We start from the raw sequence: 13,103 nt of genomic DNA, 5'->3' as shown, positions 1-13,103 counted from the left end.
CCAACGGTGTGATTGCTGGAAAGAAGCCACGCCAACTTCATGAGGTAAACAGCCACAGTTTCTTCTTTCCAAACAGTCCCATGGAATTGGATCTGGTATTAACATCTGTTCTAAAGGATGTGACTCCATGTGTTTAGCTCTCGGTTCTCCTGTTCACACCTGGCATCAAAAGTCCATCTCACATGCGTTTCCTGTGACCACTTGAAATGGAATTTTGCCTCCTCGGGCTGTATCCTATTCATGTTGAACAAACAGGGTTTGTTCAATAATGGTATGTCTCAGTGACGTACCATTTGGTAGTGACAAAGCAAGTGCATATTGAGAAATGAGTGAATGTTTCAGGTGCACATGGGGCAGTGCTACCAAACAGGTAAACACAATTGTTTGGGCTACAGCACCTTGATTACAACTTTGTTTAGTTGGACCACACGACATCAGTCATAGAAGTTTGATCTGATGCACTTAACACAAGAATATCTCCTAAGAACTACACCAGGTTCACGGTCAGACGACAGTTTCTCTCTTGAGAGGAAAGTGACCACGTGTGTCCAAGACCACCTTTAGATATGCATACAAGCCACTCAGGACAAATCAGGTACCCTCGTACCTACTACTGGAGCTGGACACTTGAGATAAGATCACCCCGAGACGGATGTTATTACCAGGTTTGAACGGAGCCATTGATTCAGATTCCTTGTCCTCTCCAGGAATGAATGTGAGAGGGAAATAAACAGCATCTGGTCTATACCTTCACCAGGACCACCAACATGTCGTCTGTGAATGGGAAGGTGAATTTAAAACCAACAAAAACTGGTGTTGATTTGTTGAATTTGTTTACCACTCAGTGATGGACAGACTAATTTATGTAAAAACAAAAAGGGCAAAAAAGTAAGAAACTAAAAAAAATCAATTCAATTCAGAAATTAACTAAAGGTTTAAAATTTCATCAAGAGAAGAAAAAAACAAACTGTTCAGCTGTTCTAGCTCCTCACACCACTATGAATTATTAATGCCACCCATTCGTCAGTCTTCCTACCCATCGTCGATAGCCTCCATTATGGCCAGTGTGTATACATTACAGAGTGTATAGAGTGTCAGAAAATTCCCGCATTCAAGCAGCTGCATGGCGGGAAGAAAGGAAGATGGAGAGGGAATGAAAGTGAGAGAGAGTGAGATGGAGAATATGAGGCGGCTGATGGACAGTAGTGACAGCAGAAAGCATTATCTCGTCAGGAAACCAGAGCCACGCAGCACGCAGAGAGGCGAAACACTGACGGTTTGACAACAGCACTGAGGTTTATGCTGATGAGTGTGTGATAATACGTGTTGGCTGTTGTCCTGAAAACACACATGATTGACGCAGGAATTAGTTCTTAAAACCAGACATCAGCAGACTGGAGACGGCTCTGGCAGTAAGAAGAAATACCCTTCACATTCCAAAGTATTCTTAGGATGATCAAAAACTACAAGATATTAGTGTCTCTGGGAAGAAGCAAACCACTGAGATAATCCCAATTTTTTTTAATTATTTTTAATTAAAATAATTAAGGTTCATTGAGATTAAACAACATTCCTACATATGACGAAACCTTCTGTATACTCCAGGAACAGAGAGACAGACAAACAGAGCAGTTACATGCATGTGTCTCCACACCTGTGTCTGACTGTGACTGATCACAATGATCAGGAATTTGTATTATGGAAAAATATCAAGAAAAATATTCAAAATTTAACTCAAACTAAAGTTATGTAAACCCTAACTGTAGCTTGTTGAATACCTCTAAGGTTGTTCTCTCAATATTAATCAGTCCACAGTCCCAGACAAGCCATTTGACAACTGTGTCAGTCAGCTGTAGACTCACTAACAGCTCTGCACTCGATGAGTTTGGTCTGACTTGAGGCCGGCGTCTGACCTGAAGTCAAAGCCTCCACAAACACAAAATGGACACAGCATGTAGAAAGACTGTCTTGGCTGTGTATGAGAGCATTGTTTTCCACAGACTGGGTCACGACTCTCATGTGGGTCACAAGAGATTTTTCTTTGGGTCATCTCGCATCATGTGTCCCAAGAGTTTACGAATAATGTCTATTGACTCGGGTTGCGAAGGTTTGTGACTTTTAAAATATGGGTCCCCAGAAAAAAAGATTTGGGAAACACTGTATTAGAGGAACGACAAGTGGATGGACGGTGGAATTACTGTATATACAGTGCAGGTCATTCTACGTCTGATGTCATGGATATAATTCTGTCTTTTAGTCATTGAGTACATACCACAAACTTTAATTATTATACTGTAGGCAACAGACAAAAAGTAAAAAAAAGTCAGTTTGAAACTGTAGGCCACAATGTACAACATAAATAAGATAAAGATTAGAGGGAGAGTCAAAGAGTCTTTAATAGATTTACTTCATATAATGGATGTATGTTGGCCTCAGTGTATTCCATCTGTGTATCTTGTGTTTGCCATTTAAAACCATTCACCACTGTTTAAGTAGCCCCTAAAAATAAACTCATTAGTAAAAAACACTTTAGCCAAAGCAACTACTGGTGGTGGAAACAGTGTTTATTTATTTTCCCACTAAAAATGGTTTTGCTACACCTGGCAGAACTGCAACCGGGGAAAGAAGTACTTTCTTCTGGCGTGGCCATGGAAATAGTGCAGGTGAATTATGAAGGAACTAAGTGTCACTGATTAAGTTGTTAAGGCACTTCACATTGAACAGACCGACCATATTAACATTTAAGGCAGACGTGTTTATATCAGCTTCCCAGTTGGTTTGTACTGGCCAGGACTGAGCCAGTCGGAGGTGAATGGGGTTTATTATTGTTAGCAAACATAAAAAGCTCGGGCTGCCTCATTAATTTTCACTCATTAATCTTTTTAAACCCAGAACGCTAATGTGCTGTAAATTAGTGTATGGTTTAAGACCTGGTCTGGACAGTGAGAGGGACTCTGATCGCTGACGTACTGACACCTTCAGAGGCTAATGAAGTGATGAGGTCACACAACGACGGGTTCGCTAACTGGAATCTAAGGGAGAAGTGAAGCCGATGGTGGAAAAGCTGGCCTCTAGGATAAACAGCATGGGCAGGGAACCATCACTTTGTCTCTCTTTGTCTCAAACACACAAATAACAGTAGGAGAAGAATAACATCAGTGTGTGTGTGTGTGTGTGTACTTTTAAACTCAAATATGTAATAATGACTTGCAAGAGTAAGAGATAATAAATGCAGTGTCTATGTCACTGTGCTGTCACGGTCCTGTGACTGTATAACAAGTCAGGTTGTGTAGTCACTCAGATGTGTCTCTCTAACAATGTGGTCCAGTGTCTCTGGAGGTGTTATCAGGACAGACGGACTATCAGTCTCTGCTGTGGTGTCTCCACCCAGAGGTAATTGGACTGGAAACCGACTGAGCCCAACGTTCAGATAAATCTTTTCAATTACAGTTCTTTTTTATTCCCAGTCCTGGCACATTTATATTGTGGGCGTGTGTGTGTGTGTGTGTTTGACAGACCTGACTGTACGTGGCATCCAGCAGTGTGTCCAGGTTCTGTAGTGGTGCCGGGGTTTTGTCCTTGAACCGAGTCAGCAGGCGCCGCTGAATGGCCCTAAACTGGACCGCCCGTTCTGACAGGAGGTCCTGGTACTGCTGGGCAGTGAGGCGCAGCTAACACACACACACACACACAGAAACCTGATGTTAATTAACAGTTTTATATACACAGTATATTAAAAACCACCATCGTCCAAACAGGTAACTGTATCTCTCTATAACAAGACACACAGATTTAAGAGAAAATAAAATGTAAATTCACTGATTGGCTGGAGTTATAATCACAGCCGTGTTTGTACCTGGAAATGGTTGTCCACAGACAGGAAGTAGTCCTGAAGTGGGACAGGTCCGCTGAAGCTTTTCCTGAAGTCCTTGACTCCCAGTTTGGAGAAATGCTGGTCAAACCTGTGAAGCAGCTCCTTCACCACTAACCACATGTCCTCAAAGCTGTCGCTCTGGACACGGTAACGCTCTGACGAAAACAAAACGCAGAAGGTAAGTAAGTAGGCTGACACTCTTGTTTTTGCACATCAACACGTACATCAGATATGATAAAGAAACAAAAAAGCCATGAAAGGAGAAAAAAGTGGTGTCAAAGCTCTGGTCTCAAAAACACTGAAAGTCATTGTCCACGGTGGAGTTCTGAATTTTGGCTGCACTTGCCATTTTTCAGTGACTTGATTGCTAACTTCTGGTTAACGTCTCAGCCTCAGCGGCTTTTGCCTCTGCATGTTGTGAAAAGTCCTGTCACGCGCCGTGAGCACAGGCAGCGCACAGAGAGGTCGGCATGTTGGTTAGGTACGACAGGGCAGCGGCAGAAAACCCTTGTTTCTGGGGTTATTGCAATTTGTATGACTCCGTATTATTTTACTGAAGATTCTGAGTTTAATATAATCCAGTCCACAAGCTCAAATCCTACATTTAGGGTGTCTATGAAGGGGGGAGAATATAAAGTCTGTATCTAATGTGGGGTTGGGCCCAGAGTAGTCTTTTTCTTTCAGATATCAACCTTCGTCTGCAGACCACGTCAGGTCACCCCTCCTTTGCTGTACGGCATTTCTTTGTCCAGTAAATCCATTATCATCACATAATGACCAAAATTGCAGTTTAATCATCTTAACCAGAGCCGTCTGCCTGATGTGATGATGTGTTAAACTGAGCATACTGAGTTTGCCACCTCCAGGTTATGCAAAAAAAATGTTTCACACTTAACTATGAAAGAAATGTATTTTTTGAATTTTTGAGTGTAAAATAATTTGCAGGGGTCTCAAACTCAAATGAGCTAGGATGCCACTGTTGTCCTGCCATCTCATTGAAGGACCAAAGTCTAACAGTAGGGGGTCAGATTACAGAATACTGACATCCAGCTGCGGGCCACATGTGGGTGGTTCGTGGGCCAGAAGTGGCCTGTGAACCGGGAATTTGAGATCCCTGCTCTAAAGACTAAATTTTGGTTGAAGTTCTGTATTAAAGTAAAGTATTTTCCCGGGCAGTGTCATAGTTAAAATCCAAGGTGAGACTCACGGGAGGTCTTAGAGGCCACCACTGTAACACTGGCTCCTGACAGGAACTGGAACGCCACAGCATTCCCATCCTTATCTTCGGATTTCACTAAAAACTCTGCAGAGAGAAAAGGAGGGATGAGGGAGTGGGAGTGATGAGACAGATAGGAAAAGGCTTATCAAGATGCAGGACGCCAACAAAAGGAGCAGGAGATACAGTCACACCGCTCACAAAGATGCACAATCTGAGCGGAATGAGATTTACACAAGGAGACAATCGGCATAAACACTGTTTGTTTAGACGCCACAGTTCGCTGATTGTAGTCCGACGTCAGATAACTAGGAAGAACAGAGGATCCTGGGGCTAACACACGCACACACGCACGCACACACACATAATTCTAAAGAAATAAACACGCATAAACAGACTCATAACTCACACAACCACATGCACTTCTTCCCAGCTGTGTGTCCACTTTCATTAAACTGTCAGCAGTGCTGTCAAGCCAATAAAACTCAGAGTGTGGTTAGAGTCATTAAAGGGTCAGCATCCAGTTGGATTTCTCAATTTTGAATCTACCTAAACATGTGGCGCTGGAAAAAAAATTAACTTCAACTCAATTCCCCTTTTTGCCCAATGACTAAACAAGGCAACAATGTTATGTTAATTCACTGGTAGCAACAACAGGCTCCTCCTCCTCCTCCTCCTCCTCCTACAGAGTCCAGAATATCACTACCTATGTCCACAAGTTACCACTACTGCGATGCCATGGTAAGAGACTCCTGTAACAGCTAACAAACTTTGATACATCCTACCAAAATTATCCCATCACATTTATGATGCAAAAAACGTCCAAGCATTTTTTTTTCACTCTATCACAGTGGTTCTCAAACAGAGGTACGCGTAAACATTTCTAAACATCTCTCCTGTGGTGGAAGCTAACAGTGAAGGCCTATGCTGCTGTATTCTAATGTTGGTCCTCATGGTGGTACATGGTGGAGAGCTCAGTGTTTTCTCAGGTAGTACAGAGTAGAAAAAGTTGGAGAACCACTGCTCTATCATATTTGGTGTGAACACAGCATTAGCCCATAGAGATACATAAGGGTTATAATGCCTAAAGATGTGAAGTGTATCCAGTAAGTAAGAAAATCAGAGCTTTAAATGAAGTTTTTAATGGTCAATTTGCCTCTAAATTTGCCAAGTTGTTAACATATTCTGCTGAAATGACCAAAAAACCAGCAAAATCAGCCATGAAATTCAGAGGTTTGCTGTCTTAATAAATGTAGCGAGACGTCCACGCAGGTGATCGTTTTGGTTATTTACCTGGGAAGATGGTGTTGAGGTTGACCGGCGGCTGGTTTGTGTCCACGCTGATCTTGAACTTGCTGGTTTTGGCCGGAGGGGAAGGAGTACACACCAACAGGAGAGGAAGACTGAACTTGGACTGGAGAACCCGGGGAACTCCTAAGGAAATGGAATGAAAAAGTGTCAGCAGTTGAGAAGGAGACATTTTAATTAGAATTTGAAATTTTTATGATGTTGTTCTCCTGAAGTTTCACAACTTTTCATTTTGCGCTGTTTACTTTAAGGGCATTCAGTGGCAGATTGTGCAAAACCATAAACTACTGTAACATAAACAGAAAAGCTTTTATGAGTCATATTTGTATTTAAGTTGCACATTTATTTAATATCACTTTTCGACGCTTTCAAATATTCCTCCCCAGATATTTTCCTCAGAAACAGCCTTGAAGCCACAGCCCATTTCCTCTTTAAGTGGCGCCCATCTCCACCAAGATTCCCTGAGGCAAATCAAATGAGGTCACAACATCACCTTTCAGGGTTTCTCTCCAAACAGTGGACAGGTCAGCGTTTGTTAACAGAGTCAACACTGCAGATATTCAGATTACAGGAGTATCTGAGAGCTGCGAGACCCGGAGACTCAGTGTCAACACCAAACCTGGGGGGGATGTTTGTCGAAGATCCGAATGGGAAGTTTTGTGAAGATTTAAAGAGGACCGAAAGAAAAAAAAAGTGAAGGAGAGAAGGGAGGTGGAAGCCAACTATAACGATGTTCTGAGTCTAAGCAGTGCTGAGCTTGGCAGAAATGTACACTTAGTTAGAATAACAGAGCAAGGGAAAGGAGGGACAGAGGAAAAGAGTTGTTAAGGAGAGATGGAGGAGCGAGGGAACCTGGGGAGAGGAGGTGAGCTAACGACAGGAGAGGGAGACGACCTGAGTGGAGCTGAAAAACGAGTGGAAATAAACCAGAGTGAAGAAAAAGAAAAAGAGAGGGAGGGAGGAATAACATGAGGAACCACAGCCAGGGTGGCACAGAGGGAGGGGTCACTTAATTATGGAATGTTCCAGGTTATTACAGATAGCAACAATTACCTGCAACTACTGTGCACCTTTTCATTCCAGACGTGAAATTATGATGTGATTATGTGAATAATTCATCTGTGTTTTACTGCGAGAACAGAGGAAAAGAGGCGAGGAGGAAGGACGTGGAGTCGAGGGAATCAAAAAAACAGAGAAAATTGACCCTCCTCCTTCTCCCCCCGACCCCCACGTTTCTCAATCATTAATTCTCACTGGCCTTCCATCATGGGTGACTGGATGGTAAATAAAAAGAAAATAAACTAACATCCAACAAAACACAACAAAGGGCTGTGCATGCACATGTTTTCCGAGTGAAGATTCAGCCAGTGAATCAGGATTAGAGGAGTGAACCTCATTAGAGCACTGAACAGTTCTACATGTTGGAAAAATTATTTTGTGAAGAAGTTCAGGCCAAACAAAAACACAACCTTTGGAGCACAAAACAACTGTAAAGTGGTAACAGGTCTGGACGGAGAAAAAAAAAACAAAAAACATCATATTGTGGCTCAGCAGTTTTGGAGAAGTGTCAAGAAACAAAAGGTTTCTCTGGACAGATATCACAAGTGAGGCATTCATGGGAATCATTGGGTGAATCAAGGGTGACAACCATTCCCGATGTGACCTTTGACCTTTGAACTCACGTAACGTGAAGTTATCATTGAAATGGAGCAAACTACGGCCTGTGGGCCAGACGTGGCCCACTGGGCTTTATAGTTTGGCCTGAAATACACTGGTACAAAGGTGTGATAAAGACACCATATACAGTATATCCAAAAAGTCCACTTTGTACTCGTAGGTCGGTCATGCAGTTTTCCACTGCTTTAGTGCTCACACGACCTGAGAGTTATTTTTAAAGCATGATTTTAATAAAAAAATAATTATTATATTTTGAGTAAAAATCACACAATTCAACCGCTCTGACCACAGTGCAAAGTTTCCTCATTTAACATATGAGGTGACCTCATACTCAGACACTGGAACTTCAGTGAAGGATGTTTTATGTTCACACTCAAGTTACCTGTGTGTTGACACAGTCGGCTGTGAGGAACGTACAGAATAAAAAACCAGAAACTCGCTTCACTGGTATTAATGATGGGTGGAGAAAGAAGAAGTAAAATATATAGTATACCGGGAAGAGAAATAAAAAAAGCCATATAGGCAGGAGGGAGGAGGTTAGGGTGGGGGCAAGAAAGAGGTAGAGAGCAGCATGAGGAGAAGAGAGAACAAAAGTACAGGACAAAATAAAAAGGTGAATGGAAGGAGGACCATTGTCAACCTAAAACCTATTGATGACTTTCTCTGATCAGAGAAGTTGTCTAGCAACATAAGTATCACTGAAGATTTAAACAAATGTAATTATTGAAACTGGAGGAATTTGTTATAAAAATGTGTGTGAAAGCCTGATCTATAAGTGAGGTTTTTGGGGGTATCTTCAAATGACTGATCATTTCTAAGGTTTCTAGATAAAATTCCCTGTTTACTAGAACCTTATTGAAGAGGTATTCTGAGAGAGAAATGCAAAGTGGAATCTAATATTTGGATTTTCAATCGTTAATCATTAGTTTGCTAAGTAAAAAATGACAAATAACTTGAATAAAAAAAAAGCTCTTTAAAGCATAAATTGATTGGATCGATGAAATAAGAGAAGGAGAACAGTGTATAAATTTAGTTAAGGATTAACATTAGGTTTTGGGTCGAGAGATGAAACTAAAATTCTTCTTAAAAATATTGATATACTGATCTGGTTTGATTATTCAATTATCATTTTAAAGGTTAATAGAAGATTTTTGGGTTTTCTATCATGGTGAGATTGTGACTTTGATGTACAGTACATATAATTTAAAGGAATTTTAAATACTTTTGCTGCCAGTAACATTGTCTTTTCCCACTTCTTCCAAATGTCCTTTATTTAATCTGATAATAGAACTATACAGTAGGTTCACACAGTTTGATATTTACTGACTCACATTACTCTGATGGCAGGGCTATGACTGGGAACCAACGAAAGAACCACGTGAAACCTCACATATACGTACCAACCAAGAGAGGACACACCAACACACACTACATTCTGTCAGACCAGAATTTGAAGAATGAGATGGTAAAGTGATTACTGACGATCCTAATTTTCCTGTGGAAATCTGTGTATCTGTTGTGCACACAGGTAAAAACGTCCATCTGAACGTCAAACAACAACAACCATTTTTCCCCAAATGCCACAGCTGTTTTACGACTTCTGCATCATCTGTGAAAGACACCCAGTGTTTCCTGATCCGCTGTACGACCAGCAGGAGGACACAGTTTCCACCTGACCCTAATGTCTTCTCTGTCTGCTGACGTCATCTCCTTGATGATGTCAGGTGCACGTGAGCGGAGCTGGGACGGAATTCTGGTCAGCTGCACACTGTGGCATTTGCGAAATGCTGCATAACTCACCTACGTCAAATGTCACCGGTTTGGTTTGGTTTTTAATGACCCGAGTGTAGACAAGGTGCAGTGGAAAGAAAAGCAACACGTCAATGATGTCTAAGGGGGATGATTCAGTTAACAAACTTGAATCCAAGACGGCGACAGGAGCCAAGGAGTGAGTAAGTGGCCGAAACACTGCTCCTCAGTTATATTACACTGAGGTTGGAGTGTTTGTCTTACAAATGTTTTAATATAGCCACTTTGTTAGGTGTCCAGCTTTGACCGAGGTCCCTTTAACATCCTGTACTGTAGTGTAAAGTGGGAGCCAGTCTGCTGCTGCTGCTGCTTGTTTCTACAGACTCTGATTCCAATTATGTGGAAGCCATGTTTAGGCCTGACACAGAGGCAGGAACCAGAGAGGCAAACCGCAGAGTTTATTTGAGGGGCAGGAACACTGTACCGGATCGAGTTCTTAACACAGCAGCAGTGATGTCAATCGCCGGTGTTAAATAAATTTTCTGTGTATGCCCATGAATGGCCAGATGTCAATGTCAACCTGCGCTCAAGTCCAGACGTGGTGCTGAAGTCACCCAATGTGGCCAAAAGATTTCTGCAAACGTCAGTCTGGACATTTTCTAAGATCCCAGGACGACGTCTGGGTGAGACTGTACGACTGTATGAGAAGGACAGGACAGAAAGTTCTGGATAATCACACACTAATGGAGCTTTCACATGTCCTGCTTTCAGGAAGCTTGACCCAGACTTTGAATGTCAGAACCAGGGAATGTTCCGCTGCATTCATCAAACATAAAGAGCAAATTGTAGAGAAATGTCTTGGCCAGATTTTATAGTAGACACACATGTAGTTTTGAAGCCAACATTCCCAGTAGTTGGAATGAATTCAATGGTTTTAGGTGGGTAAAATAAAACCATTAAATCTTGAGAAAGTGTTGACAAAGTTTCTCAGGATTTATTTATGATTAACGATGATCAATTCCAAACCATAGCAGGCGATATTTAGTACACTACATGCTATGACTGCAGTGGCCTGTACTAAAAATCCACACCTGATTTTCAGTACAAAATGATTATGATTATGTTGTTTGACTGTCAGCAGAAAAGCTGAAAATAAAAAAAGTGAGACACCGTACAACTCTCCTATCTATCCACTTGGTCAGTTTGATGCATTTTTAGATGATTTTCAGCAGTATTCCAGACCTAGTATTGTTGAAGGAGACAGTATCAACATGTGTACCGTCGACTCGGCAGCGGCAGTCAACGACAGACGTATTTAACGACACAGCACCAATAGGATTTGTTGGAATTTTTATCTTCCTGTCTTTTGTGATGAAGAAAATATTTAATTTCAGCAGTTTATATTTCCCTGAAAACATACTTGGCCGATGCAAGTATTCCAGTATTCCAAGTATTTCCTTAGGAAGATGATGTACTGCTGGTGCTCACTGTGTAGTCTACAGGACATCCTACTCTAAATCACAGCACACAGACTCAGATGGACTGAAGCAAACACTGGCTGACAACTAGGAGGAACACTACAGCTGGAGGACACACACTGGGTAGGCATGTGTGTGTGTGTGTCTAAGTGTACACGCACGTGTGTGTGTTTAAGATTGATTGTATTTCAGTTTAAACTTCACATGAGACTAAATTGATAAAAAAAAGAAAACAAAATGGATATTTAATTATTGGATGCAGAGAGGAAGTGTGTATGATGGTAGTGTGTGTGTAAGTGTGTCGGCCTGACTGTGTGTGTACAGGCTCCTGCACAGTATCACGTTGCAGGAACATAAACATCAGGCTGCGGACTCTTCCTGTATATACAGTAGTGTGTATATTCATGTAGCCATGTTTAAGTTTTCATTATACAGCCAAATATTGGGTTTTATGTCCCAGAAAACGCTCAAAACGTGTGTATTTGTAATGTACGTAGACATACGTGCGTGTGTCTTTATCCTCTACTCTATACATTTAAACTACGTTAGCACTTACCTTCAGGATTTAGCTCTGAAAAAAAAGAAGATGTAAAGATTAAAAAAGGTAAAATGAAGAAGAAGAAGAAGTTTCACTCTGCTCTGGTTTTATATGACTCCATCAATGGACTTGACCTTTGCTCTTTGAGTCCTTGAAAAAAAATTTGATTCCAACATATGGACATGAACACAAAGAACCAACAAAGAAAAAGCACTCTTGGAACGTCCTCTTGGAATATTCCACCAGAGAAGAACGCAGGCTGCCAACCAGTGGCCATAATAGTCCTCAACATGATAAGCTTTCCAAATCTGAAATTAAATAGCAGCTCCTCAAGAGGTTAGTATGAAATTCACTCTGACGGGATCTGGAGACTAAATGGCACCTATTCTAACATAATTATCAGTACTGAGATTTTATCCATCTAAGAGAAGTCTGCAGAGTGCAGGATACGGGAAGTGGATTTTTTTTTTTTTTTTTTTGGGCTTCTGAATTACACACCTGCGTTTCATACAAGAGTACCAGTGAAATACAACATCGCAAAAAAATGCACTGCATTAAGGGAAAGATGTGGCTCATTGGTCTAGGAGTATGAGTCTCGCTGAGGGTGCAAAAGGTCCCGGGTTTAATCCTGGTCGAGCCCTAGTTTTTCTTCCTAATTTCCCAAAGGGATTAATAAAATTTTATCTATCTATAGCCCAAAATATAGTCAATCCAACCAATAATTCTGCTTTACTTTTTAAAATATTTTTCACAAAAAGATGAGAAGATATTTGAAGCTAGCGTTGGCACTTTGTTTTAAAAACAGCTAATCTGTTTTAGCCACCAACACCACAGGGGGTGATTCGACCAGAGAGAGCTGAGGAGCCTCATGTAACGCTAAGCCAGGATTGGCAAATAGCTTCATCAGGGAGGATGAGCCATGTTTGAAAGACTGGGAACTCATCCACAGTCACAGTGGACAGATAAGAAGACAATAAAACGGAGGAATTCTAATTTTATTTTCCTAAAGCCAAGACTGTAGCTCATCCTCCTCCACACTGTCGGACGTTCCCAGCTGTGTGGGGACTTAAAGACGCAGCCTCACGCCTATCTTCTCTTTCAGGTCGCAGATATAGAGTTACGCTAGATTAAGGTCAGATACGGAGGTCGGAGATGATTTAAAGGTGATTTAAATTAAATCATTATCAACAAGGTTGTCACACTATCACGATTCCACAATGCCATAAATGTGTGAGTGTAAAAACATAACTTTTACTTGTGTAA

At 41.4% G+C, this 13,103-nt stretch overlaps 1 protein-coding gene across 2 annotated transcripts in view; it reads right to left on the bottom strand.

The window, feature by feature from the left end:
• The window catches only part of bbs9 (Bardet-Biedl syndrome 9), a 151,521-nt gene that overhangs the window by 94,804 nt on the left and 43,614 nt on the right, over positions 1-13,103 (bottom strand). For both annotated transcript variants that reach the window (XR_003051514.1, XM_008323797.3), the window contains exons 15-18: positions 6,384-6,524; positions 5,082-5,177; positions 3,857-4,029; positions 3,519-3,671 (exon numbers count right to left, since the gene is read on the bottom strand). Coding sequence is in view for 1 of the 2 variants with exons in the window: in XM_008323797.3 (XP_008322019.1) it covers positions 3,519-3,671; positions 3,857-4,029; positions 5,082-5,177; positions 6,384-6,524 (563 nt within the window). In the remaining variant the exon portion in view is untranslated. The remainder of the gene's footprint in view (positions 1-3,518; positions 3,672-3,856; positions 4,030-5,081; positions 5,178-6,383; positions 6,525-13,103) is intronic.

This window comes from Cynoglossus semilaevis, chromosome 13 (genome assembly GCF_000523025.1).
Source record: "Cynoglossus semilaevis isolate Cse_v1.0 chromosome 13, Cse_v1.0, whole genome shotgun sequence".
NCBI lineage: Eukaryota > Metazoa > Chordata > Actinopteri > Pleuronectiformes > Cynoglossidae > Cynoglossus > Cynoglossus semilaevis.
The sequence above is the reverse complement of the archived record's forward strand: the minus strand, read 5'-3'. Positions and strand labels throughout refer to the sequence as shown.